The 19,643-nt window shown below is 40.8% G+C and overlaps 1 protein-coding gene across 2 annotated transcripts in view; it reads left to right on the forward strand.

Moving 5' to 3' along the window:
* LOC308106823 (serine/threonine-protein kinase BRSK2-like) overlaps nucleotides 1–19,643 on the forward strand; it is a gene marked incomplete at its 3' end in the record, with an annotated part of 153,766 nt that overhangs the window by 111,241 nt on the left and 22,882 nt on the right. For both annotated transcript variants that reach the window (XM_080458796.1, XM_080458795.1), the window contains exons 5-12: nucleotides 2,372–2,488; nucleotides 5,242–5,275; nucleotides 7,783–7,851; nucleotides 11,575–11,721; nucleotides 13,764–13,795; nucleotides 16,278–16,442; nucleotides 16,673–16,770; nucleotides 17,711–17,861. In XM_080458796.1, coding sequence (XP_080314922.1) covers nucleotides 2,372–2,488; nucleotides 5,242–5,275; nucleotides 7,783–7,851; nucleotides 11,575–11,721; nucleotides 13,764–13,795; nucleotides 16,278–16,442; nucleotides 16,673–16,770; nucleotides 17,711–17,861 — 813 coding nt within the window. The remainder of the gene's footprint in view (nucleotides 1–2,371; nucleotides 2,489–5,241; nucleotides 5,276–7,782; nucleotides 7,852–11,574; nucleotides 11,722–13,763; nucleotides 13,796–16,277; nucleotides 16,443–16,672; nucleotides 16,771–17,710; nucleotides 17,862–19,643) is intronic.

The following is a 19,643-nucleotide window of genomic DNA, read 5'->3' on the forward strand; positions in this document are numbered from 1 at the left end:
GACTCCCTGCATCAGATATCAAGTGTCAGGCTCCTCACCTCCTGGTTTCTCGCCTTTCTGCTATTTTAGAATAGATTGCAGGTCTCATATTGAAGTTGCTCTCCTTTCACACCGCCAGTGTTTTTGTGGTGCTTCCAGTCTCAAGGCATTATTACAAAAGATTGTTCAAGTTTGAGGAGCAGTTGTTCCCCGTTTTGCTTAGACTACCAGCGGCTGATTCCCAGTAAGCAGCATCTCAACACGTCACCAACAATTCAAAAGCAGTGATTGGGAAACTATTTTGTTGTTGTCATTATTTTTTTGGCAGCAAAGTTGATGCTCTGGGTTAAAGGTTAACACATTTGTGACTCAGTTGGTTTGTCCTCCCTCACATCGGTGTGTGTGAATGGATGAATGTGACTGACAGTGTGAAGCACATTGTGAATGCTAAGGTGATATGATGTGAATATAAGTAAAGTCCATTCACCAGTTACACAGGCATTCGTGGGAGGAGCAGCAGAGCTGAGTATATAATGATCACTCTCCTCTATTAAATCAGGACTTAAAACATTATTATTTGGACAGTCTTACAAATAAACAACAGACTTTACTGTTTTTATTACCGTTATCTGAATAAAGCTCTTTCCTCATTTATTCTCCTTTTTATGCTGTTTTTAACTCCTTGAACGTACATTTGGAACTGTGATTGAGTTGAAAACTTCTGCTTCGTTAATTAATCAATGATTAATCTTTCAAGTGATTCAGTGAAGAGCTTCCTCCGCTCATGTAGAAGTTTATCATTTCCATGTTGAATGCGTAGAGTGAGTCCGTTGTTTGCAAAGGTGGCCGGAACAGTGCGTCTCATACTCTTAATCGCTTATGATTAAAATTCTTAATGCTTCGCTTTAATGTATTTCTTTGTAGAGCACTGTGTATTACCTTGCTTCTGAATGGTGCGCTATTAATAAATACGCCTTGCGTTGCACAATTCTTCTTCAAACACACACACACACACACACACACACACACACACACACACACACACACACACACACACACACACACACACACACACACACACACACACACACACACACACACACACACACACACACACACACACACACACACACACACACACACACACACACCAGATCACATAACATCCTGGGCGGAGTTTATGCAAATAGATTAATGTACCGGGGCCAGACGTTTTACCGCTTCTGAAAATATTTGCTTTATTTATGATTTTTTTCCATCCATTCAAAGGGTTTAAAAGTACTAAAAGCCATCATTTGAATACTCTTTTTTTTTTTAATTGATGTCACTCACGGTAATAATCTTACTTGATCACCTGAAAAAGACAGACAAGCTAAAGCACAATCTGTTTCCCTGATCATGTAATTTTGTACTTTTTATATAAGATATCAGTAAATCAGGCCGAAAGCCATTATAAATCTACCAAACACTCATTTGTTGTGTTTGGTTATTTTCTGAGAAGCAAGTAATATAGTTAAAAGAAATTGGGCTTGGGGATCTTTGTAGATGGGAAATAGGTGTGTATTTTCAAAGAAGTCAAAAGGGAGCGACAATGAGTGAAGAAGCTTTTCAGGGAACAGCTTCCTTCCTTTAATTCTCATTTGTACTAAATTACTGATAATCATAGCGTCAGCGTCCTCAGGAAGCTAAATCTGAACCTCAACAAGCAACAAAAACAAACATTTCCTTTCAATCAAAGGCACTTAATGATCTCATGAAGTGAAAAATAATTTTCCCTTTTTTTTTATGTTGTGTGAAATGTTGGATGAATCATTCTGGAAAACAATGTTTGTCCGAATTCTGCCTCCAATATGAATGTCTGGTCGACTTCCTCAGCGTGTGAAATGCACGCAACCTCTGAACTACACACACTGCATACGTTTCACGTTTCACGTGCGGCCTTGGCAATATTTTACTCACAGATGTATGTTTCAGACAGCCCCGACGACAGCTGGAATTAAAGCAGCTGCAGAAATCAGCATTTTATTTGGTCTTTTTCATCCCAGTTGTCAAAGAAAGCTTCATACCTCGTTTCGAAAAGCAAATCAACACGATGACAAAGCCTCCTGGATGACTTTTATCTTTTTCTGTCGGTTTGCTGTTGTTTTCTCGGAGCCATGCAAATTAGACAGTCATGTAGTGACGGCTGAGCAAATTACATGTTTATTTGCTGGAAACAGCAACATGGCAACAACTGGGGGATGAAACTCAGGTTAAAATCCAACATGGAGATGCTTTTCAAATGAGATTAGAATCAAAGGAAACCTCAACAAGTCAGGACCGAGGAGCAAACTAATGATCCCCAATCGGCACTGACACCCAATGTTGTTTCGCTCTTGTTTTCCTCACGCAGTCACAGAGACTTGAAGCCCGAGAACTTGTTGTTAGACGAGAAGAACAACATCAGGATAGCAGACTTTGGCATGGCGTCTCTGCAGGTCGGGGACAGTCTGCTGGAGACCAGCTGCGGGTGAGTACTTTACAACACTGGCAATTTGATGAATCTCAGAGCTTCAAGCTGAATGCCCACAACCTTCATACGTTCGTGCTTTGAGACGGTGTAACTGCAACCAGGGTGCATATTCATTTGCATATAGACCATTCAATTACTTTGCTGTTTACAGTGATGTGCTTGTTGTAAAATGAGGAGCAAAGTAACGTGGCCGAGGCCGAGGAGGACGAAACACACAGGCAGGAGGGAGCGGCAAGATTAAATTCCAATTTTATTTGTCCAGCAGAGCTGCCGCTAAATGAGGCAACATTACATTTAAACTCAAATGTTTCATCAACATATTTACATGTTTTATTTTTTTATATATTGAAATTTCTTAATATTTCTAACTTTAAAGTCTTCATATTCAATATTTTCATAACATTTTTCAAACCAAATTTTAAACTTTATTACCTACAGAGATTACTGTGAGTTACTCTACTTATTAGTATTTTAAAATACAGCTGAAATTATGGAGATCAGGTTTTTTTCGTTTGAATTTTTTTTTTATTATATCATGCAAAACTAAAATATAAAAAAACAAATTCTGAAATTTCTTGATCATATTTTGCTTTTAAGTCTTCAAACAAAAAATATATATATATATATATAAAAAAAGAAAACATCAACAGCTAACATAATCAGCAGAATTTAAACTTTTTTCCTCCAATTTCTAAAGGTTTTGAAATACATGCTGAAATGTTCTGGAACTGCATCGGCACGTTTCACTGTGTGTCGCTCTACATACAATAGAAACATGTGATGTTTGGTCTGGCGCAGCACATGCAGACACGTTGACGACCTCGCCGTTCACGCCGACGTCACGCGAACAAACCGGACTGATCGCTGTGTCCGTGTCAGATCGCCCGACTCCTCCACGCCGAGGAACCTCTGAAGGGTCCTTTAAATATCTCTCACGAGCAATAAGTCAAACGATTCTTTCACTTCTCGCGACGTTAATGGAATTCATTAAACGAACGAGCCGCCGCGAGGAGGAAGGATGAAGATTTGCTCCGGTGTAATTAGATTGCTGTTAGTGTATTTTGACACGACCGTGTTTGAGTAGTTCACATCGGCTGGTTTTTACATATATTAGCATAATTGAGTGTGACGCTGGAGAAGATGCAGCGTGTGTTTACTCTGGGAGTTCAGATGAAGCATTGACGGGAGCGTCAAATGAAGCTCTCTGCTTCATTTGTTCTGATGAATCCACACACAGAGAGGAAGAGGAGGAAGAGGAGGAGACATGTGAGCCGTCCTCTGCTGCGCCTTAATGTTCAGAGACCAGAGAAGCTGCACCTTCTTGAGCAAACTCTCCTCAACACTCAGACGAAGTCCTGACTGAAGTTTCAGTCGGCTTGTTAATCGTTTTGCCGCGGCTATTTTATAAGTGCTGTGCAAGTTACTAAAAATGGTACTCGATCACAGTTACTAGTTACCGTTTTAAAAGTTGGTGAAGGTGTTTTATTACAACTTGAAATTAAGAGTAACTTGTAACTGTCGTAACAATGTGCTGTTGTGTCTTATTGCTGGCAGCTCAGTCTGAAGCTACGTTCACACTGTGGGTCTTCGAGTTCAATTCCAATTTCTTGCTGAGACCCGATTTCTTTCCGTGATCCGTCACGCTACATTTTCAACGCGACTTCAATCAGACTGCAGTGTGAAAGTTATTCGACCCCGGAATGACCCGCACAGCGCAGAAGAAGGCGTGACGTCACGCTGAGTTCACTGTTTCCAGAAATAAAAATGGCTGGATATTCGTTGACACTGAACCTGGCAATTTTTCCGAAGATTAATCCCGTCCATGTCTACCAGGTCCGTTTCTTCCATTTTTTTTCCTCACATATTTTGTCGGTGCCGCTTCGTCCGGCACAGATTCGTGACGTCACGTCTCGCATCAGTGACATGGAAGTCGCATTGAAAGACGGAAGTGCAAAGTTCACACCGTCACAAAGCAGATCGGACACGGGACACTTGTGAGCAGAAGATTTAATGTGGGTTGATAGTGTGAACGTAGCCCAATAACGTTCTCGCTGATGTTACATCAGGAGCTGGGAGGAATATGCTCTATAATCTGTATTAAATAAATTCATTTATGCCTTTTTAATCAATGAATCTAAGATTCACACACAGATTCAAAGTCTATTATATATCCAATCATCTGTTTGGCGCGCTTCACTGAAGGTGAGGTCCCGGTAAGGGCTGCAGCCGAGACGTATTCACGTCGTTGAACAGGGAGAACATGCAGTGTCCACACAGAGACGTGAGGAAACAGTGCTGACCTGTACATTATTACACTAGAGTGAAACGGATCACACGCAAATGAAGTAAATAGAGCACACTGCTGAAGGAAATAAAATACACTCCAACTATGTAGTGAACCACTGACAGGTCGATGTGTGTTTAAGTCTTTACTCTCGTTTTTTAAAGTGTGTCTGTCGCACTGTCATACGTTATTCAACAGGATGAGCCATCGTCACAGGAATTTGGATTGAGGCCATTTGATGTTACGTAACACTTACTTAGCCAACTCAAAAAGAGCCCATCGGCCACAGAAACTTCTTTATTTGACAATATTTTCTTGGATTTTGTGGGTGAAGTGTGTTACGCCACCTCAGACGAGGTTACGCCGGGAGATAAACGCGCACACGTCCGCACCTGCTCGCTCAGTGTCGTGTGCAGCATTGTTCTTTTTCTTCTTCAGAATAACCGCCTTTTTGCCTGTTTTACAGATCCCCGCACTATGCCTGCCCAGAGGTTATCAGGGTAAGTGCTCTCTCTCTCTCTCTCTCTCTCTCGCTCTCTCTCTGCTTCTTTCTTTCATACAGTAATAGCCGCTCGGACCAGAGTGCCTCTTACATCACTCCTCTATCCGCCCCGCATTCACTCTCCCCTCCTCCCCATAAACCCGTCACATCATGCACCCTCAGTATTTCAGCTTTTTCTCATGCAGTTTTAACATTTCTTGCTTTATGTAGATGACACATTTCCTGTTTTTCCTTTGTACAAATGACCAAACATCTATGCTTTATTCAACTGCCTTTAAAACAACACAGATGGAGGCACTTTTTTATTTTATTAAAAATTTTTATATTTCATCTCCTTGGTTTTGATTGTAGAGATCCTGTACCTCACAAATATGGCAATATGTATGCAAGAGTCAACAATGACATTCAAGAAAAAGCAAAAACACATAGTCTGTTTTATATTTTATAGGAAATGAAGAAAAGACAAACATTTAAGTGCTTAAAAACACACCATAAATCTGAATGTATGCAGGTGTTTGTTCTTTCTGTGTTTTTGTGAAGCACTCTAATACTCTTTATATATATAAATATTTATAAAAACTAAAATAAGTTGGTTAGTGATCATCAATGACACATAAATAGATCTCTAAAATAGAAATACAATCAAAAAACAACATTTGTCAATATGAAAACAAAAAGAATGATACCTATAACATACGATAAGGCACATACAAACTTTAAATATCTGACAGACAGAATTGTCTCCAGTCTCCGTTGAACATTGATGGAGATGAGCTCATGGTGAGTTACAGCGTGAATAAACAAACTGTCCACCTGCACATACGCAGATAAGATTTCTTATCACAGACGAGCAGGTGGAAGCACCAGAGCTGACAAACATTTGAAAAGCGCCGCAATGTCTTGGAAGTTTGAGACTCATTCTCATCTCGTCGTCATTTCCCTCGATGAGTCCCAGCACGCTGCATCTTCTGCACAAACACCACAGGTGGGCGGTAGCAAGCGGCAAGCAAACAAGGCAAACATCACAAGCTGAATTTACATGCAAGTCGATCTGCTGGAACAGAGATCATTTTCTGCCTTCTTAACTTTTAACAGTAATACCCCGACACGTTACCGAATCATCTGCATACATGTAGTAAACTGAAAAAAAAAATCATTCACGCACTCAATGAAAAGAATCTGAGACAAAATCTAAGTTATCAAACTCCTTTACTGATGAAAAATGCTTCTGATAGAGAAATTAGACCCTTCATTTCACCTGCACTGAGCAATAGAGAAGAATACACGGACACACATTGCATGAAATAACTATTCAACTACTACACAGTGAGAGAGAAATACATTTGTAATCTTGAACTGTAAATCAGTTCATATGTGCGTTTAGAGTAGTTCTGGCTCCGGGCAGGAAACAGTAAATCTGTTTCTGCTTCTTAGATGTATCTGTAACGCCCACATGAGGGAAAACACTATCACACAAAGAAATATAACAACTAAGTTGCATGCAAAATAAAATAATTGCATTTCAAAATAACTTGAGAAAGTGAACAGAATGTCCAGAGTTAAAAGGATCCATAACACACTCAAGAGTACCTTGCCTGTATTCATTTGGCCAAAAAAATACTTCACTCTGATATGAAATGCATCAAGACCGTCTTGTGGTTTTGTTGTTAGTCAGTAAAAAGTAGGTCGGTTTGTATAAAATTTGTTGGAATATATAGATAAAACAAGCTAATAGGGCCTGTTTTCATTTCACAGCATGTGAAGTTGTGTCGAAATATATATATATTTTTTTTCATTCATGGAAAATCAGATGGTGCTCCAACAACTTGAAAGGAAATAAAAAGTTCTGTAATGCAAAAAAAGAGTGCATAGGAGCCAAATAAGAATGAAACGAAAAGAAAAAGAAAAGGAAACACGATGATCCAAAACAGACAACAGATTGGTAAAACAAACGCACAGGAAGAACATGTGAACCACACAGAAAAGCCTCTGGACCTCTGAACCGGGGTTTTCCTTTCAGTGCTAAACACCACACCACCATGCAGCCCTCATCTCATGTTGTTGCAGTATAAAACCTTCACAAAGTTTGTAAATCATTGATTATATTTTTATGTATTCATCCCACCCAAAAAATGAGAATGAGATTCTGTTCCATTCAAAGACGATGGATTTTCAGGACACAAACTAAAAATGACAGATGTTTAAGATGGTTAAAGTGTGTAATTTTCAATATATCTTCAGAGCATGAATCGAGCAGCAGCTTGACATTTAAAGTACTCGCTGTCTTAATGCAAGACATTTTGCACGACGCCAGAAATAACCGAGTGGTTCGGTTCAGCAGAAATTGCTGTCAGCGTCACAGATTGTTGATATTAGAGCGAAGGTGCGCGCGGCATTAAGCAAGTCGCCGGGGCCTGGAGCAGTCGGGGTGATTTGCAGTTTTAAGATTTGGACTGTGAAAGCATGCCGCGCACTTTTTGATGCCCGATGTCTTGTGTGTACCAGGGGGAGAAGTACGATGGGAGGAAAGCCGACGCGTGGAGCTGCGGAGTCATCCTGTTTGCACTTTTAGTGGTGAGTGACGGAAGTGGTGGAAGGGGAAAACTCACTCCACGTTGTGGGTTTGGAATGAATTTCTTTTCCCCAGGAAGTCCAAAACTGGAATGTATGTTTGAGCAAAAAATTTTTAATCAGCACAGAGCAAAGCAAACTGAGCATGGGCCATCAAACAAGCAGAACGTGTGTAATATATATTCAGAATTCAGAGTCGTTAAAAAGAAAAGTAAAACCACCACAAAGGGACAGAAACTGACCTCAGAGATAAGTATAGCAACCAAATATAGATCCCAATTAAACAAAAAAAATTATATGGTTAGACACCATAGAATCTGATACGATACATGACATGCTCAGGTAAGATATGACGATACGTTACGATAGGATAGTTGAGACACAAATAGGATAAGTTACAATATACTATGATTGGTTTCAAAGTCATTTTGCACAAAGAGGCTTTTTTTTTTTTTATGTGTCTTGAGCACACTGAACGTTGAAAACTGAAACGTTAAAAAGCTGAACTTTATGAACATGATGCACGGTACATTATGAAACTATACAGAAGGTTACAAAACAATGAGGTACATGACAATATACGATCCAGTAGAATATGATGCTATTTCACTCCACTCCAACTGTAACTATAATAATCTATAAGAACGTATTTACTATGTAAAATACATCCACCCCCATATTCTGTACATGTCCACACTTATAGGCACCGTGTGCATATTTTTCTATTATATTGTATTTTTATCTGCTTTTTTTTAGTTCCTGCTATGTGTGCTTCTTTCTCTTTACTATCCTGTTGTACCACTGCAAATTTCTCCACATGCAAGATAAAGAAAGGGATATCTTATCTTGTCTTATCTTATTTGTTAGGATATAGTTAAAAAAAAAAAAAATGGTGCGATACAATAAGATATCATTCGACAAGATTAGTGTATAATACAATAAAGTACAGTACGATAACTTTGTGATGGTTGGCCAATTGGTGGAGGAATCAGGAGTCGAAAAGGATTTCCAGATGTATTGCATGAAGAAAAAAACACCGAAATAATAAAGAGGAAAAATACTAACTACTAGATACTTGGTCTAAAGGTTACTCAGCCCATAACAATGGCTGGTAAGGCCAGTTCAACTCTTTCAGCTCTCCACAGGCAGGCAGCTCCACCATCACCATCACCCTCTCCAGGAGCACAGAATTAATATACTTTACTTTGAGGTGCTACAAATATACTAAATTAGAACAATCCACACACAATCATCACCATCTTACAATCTCACCACTAATTATGCGCCCTCTAATCTCTGGCACACTTGGTACATTCCACCAAAGTCACCATAAAGGGATTAAAGATCTCCTTTTTTTAAAAGGTGTGTTGCTCCAACCAGCCAATCAGAAATCAAACCCTATATAGTGTCATCGGGGGTTTAGCCAATCCCAATAAAGGTAGGCCCTCCCTTTGACTCCTCCCACAATTAGGCTGCTCTGCTCTGGCACATGGCACCACGAGAGGAAGTACTGCCTCCTCTCCCCAAGATGGGCATGTGTGGGCGGAGCCAGTCCAGCTCACACAGACACAGCAGATTCTGAATGCAGCTCCTATGATCCAATATTCAAATGGCGGATAATCAAGGAGAAGCTGGATTTGGTGCGATAAACTTTAAATATAATGTTTTGGCACCAACAAGACGATGTGAAATTGTTGAAAAGCTGAATAATGTGACCCTCTAACACCAGAACCAGAACCTGAGAACGAAGGCAGGACCTTCAACCTGCTGAAAGGCTGACAGTGTGAAACATTATCATTATGTATGGAACAATGAAACAATACAATACGTTACAATATGTACAGTACATGTCAGGTAGAATATTCTACACTGATACGCTACAACGTAATGCGGTTCGATACAGTACGGTATAAAGTACATCCACAATAAAGTACAATACGATAAGTTCTTTCTTCCAATGTGACTGAGTTGCAGTTTTCTGTTCTTCCGAGGGGCTTATTGCTTCCTTCCATCTTTAAAAGAATAAAATCATTGACTGAGCTGTGCATCAGCAGCAGCTCTGTAATGCGACAGTGACAAGCGAGTACTCGGAGCTGCGAGTAAATTACTATGTTTGTTTGTGTGCCGCATGAGCGCGCCTGTGCTCTTTTCTTGATTAAGACGGAGCACGCGACACGGTCATCACGGGAAGATAAATCTCCCCGCTCGCTCCGTTTTGATTACTCGCGCGGTGTCAGCGGCCATCTGGCTCCGTCCCGCTCGTTTTCCACGGAGAGGAAGTGGCATCAGTCATCACGTCACTGAGCGCGCTCCCCGGCTGGAGGTTGGAGGCGGACGCAGAGGCGGCTCTCCATCATGGCCGACTCTGATGACTGATAGCTCTCACAGAGCGGCCTCCTGCTCCGCCGCTCCGTCGCTCCGTCACAATTCAGATTATCTCCCGGGGGAACACCTGACGGGCATTCTTCATGACAACAGGAGGACGTCTGCGTGCCGCAGCCGTGGGTTGTTCGGCCTGGTTAAAGGGCGGCTCAGTCACTTGTAGTGGATTTCGTAATCTACCGGTCAGATTGTGAAATTCTCCTTGTATCGTTGAGAGTGATTTGCCCTTTACAAGGGTCTCTGGAGGAGATTTCAGCTTCACCCCCCCTCTAAGGTGTGACACTTCACAGTCTCCTTTACTTTACTTTATATACAGTGGTTACTTTTTTATTCTATTCCCTTACAATCAAAGTAATGTAGTAGAAGGGGGAAAACTTCTAGGACGCACCAGATGTTTCATTTTGGGGGTTTTAGCCATATGAACCTGTGACCCCCCCCAGAGGTGCTGCTTGGATAAATATCACACTGTAAATGTGTTAATAGCTGTGCAGCAATTAAAACCAAAGCCTAGAGACCTGAAGGTTTGCATGAATTAAAATATGTTGCTCTCACACACAAGCTGATCTACTAACAGCGCTCACTGAGCTTCTAAAATAATACAGTATAACACACACTGTTCATTTAGTGTGTTCGCCTTCATTAATATGGAGGATCCCATGTGTTTAAGATCGCACAAAATGTGAGGAGGAGTTGATACTACTCCATTATTGCACCGCGTACAATGTGATTTTACAACACAAACTTTCTGTTGTTTATGATTAAGTTTGTTCTGAACACATTGACAAAGGGTGACGATGCAAACGGGCCAGTAAAGACGACTTTCCTCACCTGACTTGTTTGCTCGATATTTTCTGCGTTGTATTGCAAAACTGTGTTTTTCTCTTACTTTTTATTAATCTTTGGCCAAATTCACACACTTTGATAACTTTGTTCACGTCTTGAGTTCCAGTTGATCCCACAATGGAGTAGCAAATCAAATGCAGAAAGAATACAGCTTCCAGCCGGGTTTAAACCACACAGAACCCTCATTACTAATACTAATACAACAAATACATAACCCTAATATGCATGGTGTTATTGTTAGTTGATAACAAGAAAAACTGAAAGTGCAATCTAGTTTTATGCATTTTATCGTGATTTGTTGGATTCTATCATTCTATCAAGCTCATGAAATGTAGATCTCAGCATATGTTCTGTGCAGATTTTGTAACCGATGAAACTCAAAGAGGAAACTGTTTATGTAATGAGTACAAGCTGCACAGGATCAGGAGTCGGTAACAGCTTCTCTAAACTCCTACCGTGTTTGTGTATTTCGCTGATCCTGCGTTGGTTCTACTCCCTCAGGGCGCTCTGCCTTTCGACGACGACAACCTGAGGAACCTTCTGGAGAAGGTCAAACTGGGAGTTTTCCACATGCCACACTTCATCCCCCCCGACTGTCAGAACCTCCTGCGCGGGATGATTGAAGTGGACGCCACCAAGAGGCTGACGGTGAGCGACCCCATCTCCCCTCTTCAGACCCCCATTACTGAACCGGAGAAGGGTTCAAATCTTCCATCAGCGCTCTCCTGCCTGCTCACTTTGCATTTTTACAGCGTGGGCTGTCGCCTTGAGGGAGCGCTGCGGCTATATTTAGCCGGTTCGCTCTGTGACTGGCCCTGCAGCTACTGAGCGCTGCATCGAATCGTTTCATCCCAGGCCGAAGACTTGTCTCAGCTGAGAATAGAAACATTACAAAAATAACAGAGGTTAGATTAGATAATGTCCCTTCACTTCTGTTTTTCCCCATTTTTTTTTTAAATAAACTTTGAGCAGTTGTTTTTGGCATCAAACTGCAGTTGATGAGCCTTTAAAGTTGACTTCCAGACTCATTTTCCAGCTTTTCAACATTTCCAGACAGCACTTCTCACAACAACACACTGAAAAAAAAGAAAAACACTTAAATCAAAGAATAGATAAATGTTGTAACTTGAACAATCTGAAGATGCAAGTGCATTTAGGGTTGTCTTAGTCCTTATCAGAGGAAGAAAGAACAGCCAGTCAATATATATATTTGCCACACTGCAGAAAGGAAGTCTACTCATAAATATACTTTGACAAAGCACGCTGTGAACAGTGTTTCAAAAGGTGCTACTAAGATAAATATAATAATTTTATTTTATATATATATTTATTGTAAAGACAGAGCTTTACAAGACCTGAAAAAACAATAAAAAGAAACAGTTACACAGTATAAATAATGAAAATATAAGTAATAAGAATAATACATTTACTCCAGCATTGAGGGGTTACGCTTAGTCTCCTTAAAATTTGAAGTCAAGAATACAAAACAAAAAGTAAATGCATTGATCCATTGTGTATTACAAACGAGGTAAAATTTTTTAATACTTTTAATAATCAGATTTCCAATAAAAAAGACATTAACTGGACCAAACAGAATGAATACTAATGCAATGAAGACAAATTAGAAATTGTTCATTCTTTTCCATCTGATTAATAAGCTTCTCTCACTTTTTACTAAAGTATTTCTGCTGATAGGTTATATGCAACAGAGAGGGAGTTTATCCTCCATTTATCCTACCAAGTCAACCTCATAATTACCCAGAGGAAACATCTGTTTTCAAACAAGACAGTTTTTTTTAAGAATCTCCTCCCAGAATAAATAATGTTATTTTATCTTATTCTCTTCTGAAAAAGACACTAATAGCCACTGTTTTATTGAGAATAACTTAAAACCAACAAATAGTCACTGCTGTTGCAAGTGCGTAAGTGCAAAGAACGCATGGACTTTGGAGATGCACATAGCGACTCTGCAGTCGCTCTCTGCCGCCTTAAGATACCAACGTGCTCCCAACGCCACCGAGCACACCTCATTTTAAAAGCAACATGCCCAAGGGCACGTGCATTTGCAAGTGTGCATTTGCATGCTATTTAGCAGGAGCACTGGACAGGAAAATGTGTTTTAAACTCACAAAGACACTGAGCTGAATACCAAGCCAGCTGGTTTTTCACTGTGTGTTGCTTTGTCAGATATTAGACCATATGTATTTCTATTTCATGCTCGAGAGTTTAGATGCCCACAACTACATGTTAGCCTGTCAGCTTTAGTATTTTTTTATTTTTTTTATGTTACTATTTCTTGAAACTCCTGTTTAGTGGATAAGTGCTGCATATTAAACGTGAACTGTCTCACTTCACCTGTCTGCAAAGTACAATTAGTTCCATTGTAAGTAACTTTAGCATCAAGATGGACCCGATGTTCATGTTACCCAAAATAAGTACTTGATTCCAGTTACCAGTGAAGAGAAAGTCCTGTGTTACTTGTAGTAGTCGGCTGAGATAAACTACAGAAATGCAAACTGCAGCAAATAGGTCTTATGAGAAGAAGCTGTCTATTGTATTGATTGCTGGTGGATCACGGTTCAAGTGAAGAACTGTTTCCTGTGCAGAAATACAGAAATCCCCTCCATCCTGACCCTGTTTGTCTTCGCCGTGTTTGTTTCACTCAATTCTTCTTCTGCTTGTCGTTGCAGTTAGAGCAGATCCAGAAGCACACGTGGTACCTGTAAGTATATCTACCTGACATTCATGTTTTCTTTTCCTTTCTGTCCGTGTTGAGTATGCTGAGTGTGTATCCCTCATTAGGTGACCTGATAAAAGAAAAATGCTTCAGCAGGTTTGCTGAATAATAATGAGGCACTATTCTTTTTTTTCTTTTTTTTGGTCTCCTATTGAGACCATTTGAATAAAAAGGCATTCTCATTAGACTTGAGTATGAGGGAGGTATTTGTTACATCAGGATGCTGTCGTGCTCCTAATGGACCTCCGTTCACTAATGGATTCACTGTTTGCGAGTTCAGTGAGGAAAAATTCTATTAGTGATCAGAAATTATGATGAAAGGTTTACTAGAAAACCAACGCATTGATTTTTGGCCTGTTGAGCAAATAAATGTGCGTCTTTCAGTTCATCAAAGTACAGGTTGAGTTTTTGTATTTAATTTTCTGGTCATGTCATCAACAGCAGTGGTGACACTTCAATATACTTTTTTAATATTATAGTTGGAAATACAAAGAAAGGTTGAAAAATATGAAAAATAAACAAATCAGCCTAAAATAGATTAGATTTTTTTGGAAGTACTTTAATAAATAAAACAATCTTTTTTTCTTTTTTTTTTTTTTTCTTTCTTTTTTTTTCTTTTTTAAAATAAATAAATAAATAAAACAATCAAATTCCAGTTAAAAAAAATCTCTTAACCCAAGGATTTCATTTTATTGTGGGATCAATTGGAAATACCTGGAAAAAACACACACATGCAAAGGGAGAACATGCAAATTACAAGAGCAAAAAGGGCCTCATGTAACTAAAATCATGCATAAAAAATGCTAAAATGCATGCACACACATATACATATTAGTTTGCATGTGTTTCACCCGATTAACACTTTGAGGGATCATGTACAAGCGATAGTGTTTAAATTAGTGTTTTGCAGATTTTAGTCCAAGGGGTGTGGACTGCAATCTCAACACAAAGCCATTTGTAATGAGACCTTCTGGTGCGAAATACAGTGAAATGTCCAAAAAACTTCTTTTATAGCTGTTGAATCATGCATGTTTTCACAAACTCAGCCTGCCAGCATGACTTTGAGTCGAGTTTGACAAGAACAAGAAGGCAGCATCAACGACATCACAGCTGAGGTCTCAGTGTTGTGTTGCGTCCGCTACTCTTAAGGAATTTGATTTGTTTTTTTTATAAAGAGGGTTTTCTTTGAAATTTTTCCAAGTTGCTTGGTAATTTGGCAGAGCAGATTGGAGTCTTTTTCGTGGCTGGTTTTGGCTGCGTTCATTGGCTTGAGTTTCCTACGGAGTGACTGAATGGAGCGTCGAACCCCCACACTATCACATTCACGCCCAATTTTCTCCCACTAACCTTTAGTACGTCAGGCTCTAAATGTCCAGGGGAGAAGTTGTTTTTCTGATTCTCAGCCTTTACTCCAACCTGCTCCCCATATTGCCACAGTTATGTTTTCTATGACCAGCAGATGTCGGGATAAAAGATTCTCCATTTAACTCTCCTGCTCTGTTTCTGTGGGGCGTATAAAAATCAACAACCATTCAGTCCAACTTGAAAAAAATTATAGTACCAGTGTCCACATTAGCGGGGCTTATAAAGTGTGTTTGAAACCCACTCTGCCTTAGCTGGAATCCACATTTTCTGGCTTGAATTTAAAGAGCCTGCATGTGTCGTTGCATAACAGTCCTTGATGGTGAAATTAATCTTTACAGCTATTTTGTATTTTTGGGCCTTTTGCCTTTTGACGGATTTTAGCTCAAACCTAACCAAGTTCATTTGGTGAAAATACATGACAGTTTAAACCAAAAAGGAAACATCTTTTTATTTGATGTCTTCATTAGATAGACTTTATTTTTTAGATTACACTTGTAATGCAACAGAATAGCAATTGGACAGGACATCACAGGGACAAATCTGAAACCTGGATGCATCTGAAGTCAGCACATTATATTTCCACCAGAAGCAAATTAATATTAATACTGAGAAAAAGGCACAAGGATCAAAACCTGCTACCGCTGTACATGTTTATCAAGCAATGTGTCAGTTAGATTGATCTGACTTCATTCGACCGAGATATAGCCGTGAATTATATTAGCTGCACGTCAGGTGTTCCCACGGGAGATAATCTGGATTGTGACGGAGCGGCGGAGCAGGAGGCCGCTCTGTGAGAGGTGGCTTTATTTGGCTGAAGTCTGGACTTCCTAACGTAGTGAAAACTGATAACTCTTTATATACAGCCTGCAATTGTCATACTTTCACACAATCATACCCTTTTTATCATTCCTTCTATCTTCTCAAAAAGGCATCCTGGGTAAATCCCCCCCCCCCGCCCCACCACACACACACACACACACACACACACACACACACACACACACACACACACACACCTCCATCCTCAGGTGTCATACTCCACAAAAATATATTTTTGAATATATAGTTTCAAGATAGAAACCTGTAATGTTTGGCGTTGCAGAGCTGGTAAGAACGAGCCGGAACCGGAGCAACCTGTCCCCAGGAAGGTGGCCATCAGGACGCTGGCCGCAGCCGAGGAGATCGACCCCGACGTCCTGGAGAGCATGCACTCCCTGGGCTGCTTCAGAGACAAGGAGAAACTGACCAAAGACCTACTGTCTGAGGAGTGAGTGACAGGGAGTGGTGACTGGGGGAGGTAGGGAGTGCAGTGGAAGCAGATTGGAAAGGGAAGGAGGGGGTGGGGATGAAAAAAAACAACGAGATGCATCAGCGGAAATATATGAGACGACTTGAAAAATTGTCAGTTTGATGAATTCTTCCTTTTAACATGTCGCGCAATGATGGAGCGTCTTTGTATACTGCTTCCACTCACGGTGATGGTCTCTCTCTCCTCAGAGACAACCAGGAGAAGATGATCTACTTCCTGCTGCTGGACCGGAAGGAGCGGTACCCGAGCCACGAGGACCAGAACCTGCCACCACGCAACGAGATTGGTAGGCTAGTCCAGCATCTCCGGGTCAGACGAAACTGTCTCAGCAAACAGGATTAAGAGATTTAACATCAGATTAAGCTGTGATCTTTGACATTGACTATGAAATGGTCAGCCTGGTTCTATCCTCTCCTGGCTCCACTTACTTTGGGTCCATTATGATCCACTTGTGACTATTTCAGAAAGGGAATGTTTAATCTGAACGCTGCCTGATTTTCTGTCCACACAGGCTACAAGTCTGTTATTTTCTTGTGTTTTTATAGCAGAGAGTGAAATAAGTGGGTTGAAAAACTGCACAAGCAATAAACATTCTGAATTCACTCTGTGATTATTTTAGTTACAGCTACCAGCTCGTGTAAGACGGCTCAGAAACATGTGTTTTAAAGTCATAGAAAATGTTTCCGCTCATGTTTACATATTTGACTTTTTAACTTGGATGACTGATTGAGCTGGTACGTTGGTCTGACAAACTGAAGGACAAAATGCAACAAGGTCCTCACAGGAGTACTTTAAAATCTAAATACAACGCCAGTCCCACATTAGTATGCACTTTCCAAATGTTGCACCATTATGCACAGAATGCATAATGAATGGTTTAGGGATTCTGAAGCACTTGGCTTTGCACTGATTTATTGTATTTTCCAGTGAATTATTCATTGCACCTTAGAATGAAGAATTACACCAGCCTCTTTGGGTTGTGACTTTGCTTCAACTTCCAACCTCACGACTGCATTAATGCAAACAGTCTGGATGATTTGGTTTTCTGATTGGTTTCTTGTGTGTGTGTGTGTGTGTGTGTGTGTGTGTGTGTGTGTGTGTGTGTGTGTGTGTGTGTGTGTGTGTGTGTGTGTGTGTGTGTGTGTGTGTGTGTGTGTGTGTGTGTGTGTGTGTGTGTGTGTGTGTGTGTGTGTGTGACCTCGGCCTATTCTGACGCGGCTTAGCAGACCCTCCCAGGAAGCGTGTGGACTCGCCCATGCTGAGCCGTCACGGCAAGCGGAGGCCCGAGAGGAAGTCCATGGAGGTGCTGAGCGTGACGGAGGGAGGCTCCCCCGTACCGGTGCGGCGAGCCATCGACATGGCCACACACGGGCAGAGGTAAGAGACGGAGAGGGCGTTCAAGTGCATGAACAAAAAAAAAACCAACATATGTCTGGGTCGACGCAGAGGACCTGCTGCTGTACAATGTGCTGTTGGTGATTCCTGATGGGTTATCAGTGATGATAAATAATGTATTTAATGGCAGTTCAGTGGTAAAAAGGTGCACCTCATGAAGATCTCATTGGAGTTTCTCACAGCGTACCTCACCTGTGTTTGCTGTCCAGCAGGTCTCTCCACTGCTGCGAGTCTTTTCCTGCTTCATTGAACTGCGGTTAAATACATGACACGTTATTCTTTCTCTGTTGGTTCAGGATGTACAGTCCACATCACACGAGGCCTGTTCTCAGACTCTGTCGGAGACTAATGGTGCCGCTCTGAGCTGTGGCTTTGAAAACTATCACGGCTGTTAAAATGCATGAGCGCATCTCTGCAGGTCTGTGCGTGGCGTGTGTGTAAAGTGTGAGCATGAGGCATGCGGTCAAAGTGGACAAAGAAGCGTCCAGCTCTGGGAGCTGCAGCCCTGAAATACACCTGTCCAGTTTAATGCTGCACCCAGGAAGAGTTTCACTGTGGGATGTTAAGGGAGGAGGTGCAAGGTACTCTGGCCTGATCACATCTTTAAAACTACCAGCTGCAGTTCAGACCAGATCAGGTATCACAAGATCCCTTCCTTCCTTTTCCTCCTCTCCTCACCACTCCTCTCGTTTCTTAGTTCCTACACTCCGTCCTTCCTTCCTCTTTTAACTCGACTTAACTTACCTTCTTACCATTACTTTCTTTACACCTTGCTGTCCCTGTGGGAGTGAGGGGATCAAATAGAGCAACAAAACTATGGGAAACAAGAAGTTTGTAAAAAGTAAAGAAGAAACTTTGATAATACATTAATAAATACCTGATAAACAAACTGACAGACGTGTGTATGTGACTTTAGATTACATGAAAGTATTCAGTAAAAGCTCCCTTAACACTTTGCTGCGCGTTAACACTTTGTCTTAAATCTGCATTCCTTTGGGAACTTTTATTGCAATATTTATTCCCAAACTCTTTATACACAGACGTTTTTTTACCTTCCACTTCCTCCTGGATCAGCTTTGATAGCTTGTTCAAAAAAAGGGTTATTTCATCAATTTAAGAGCTTCATCCTGAGCCCAGGGGGCCAAAAGCAGAACTGTGAATCGTTACTTTTGTGTGCTCACCAATATCCTGGATGGAAAAATCACTCCAGGTCAGCTACCAGTCAAACCGGTGCAGCGGAAATCCTCATGAAAGTCTTCATTTAACATGGACCCGAGGCTCGGGCAGATCACACAAAGTCATCTCCACCCGATTCTGCAGAGATCAGTTCAGTTTGAGTGGAAATAATCAGCACATGCAGAGTGGGCAGCACTCTGCCTGGTGTGAGTGGGGAAAACCGTTACCGGACAGAGAATAAGAAGAAACCCTGAAGACAGGAGGATTAATACTGACGAGGCTTAGCTGGTGTTGTTTCAAACCAGACAAGATTCTCAGATTGATACCGTAGTCGGGTTTCAGCTGACGACACTTTCAGAAAATAACACATTTCATTTAAATGATCTAGGATTTTTATCTCCCGCACCCAGAATAAAAAAAAGGTCACCTTATATCTATATTTCAGTGTTACTGATGAGTAGTAGTTATATCGTACAAAGCCTGTGTTTGTTTTAGCATTAGCCAGAAAGGAAGGCCAATTTTCCATCGAACCCACATTCTTAGCTGCGTTACTCATCCCACAAATGCATCTTCCTCACAAATGTGCCA

The sequence above is a fragment of the Lipophrys pholis genome (genome assembly GCF_963383615.2).
Source record: "Lipophrys pholis genome assembly, chromosome: 2".
NCBI lineage: Eukaryota > Metazoa > Chordata > Actinopteri > Blenniiformes > Blenniidae > Lipophrys > Lipophrys pholis.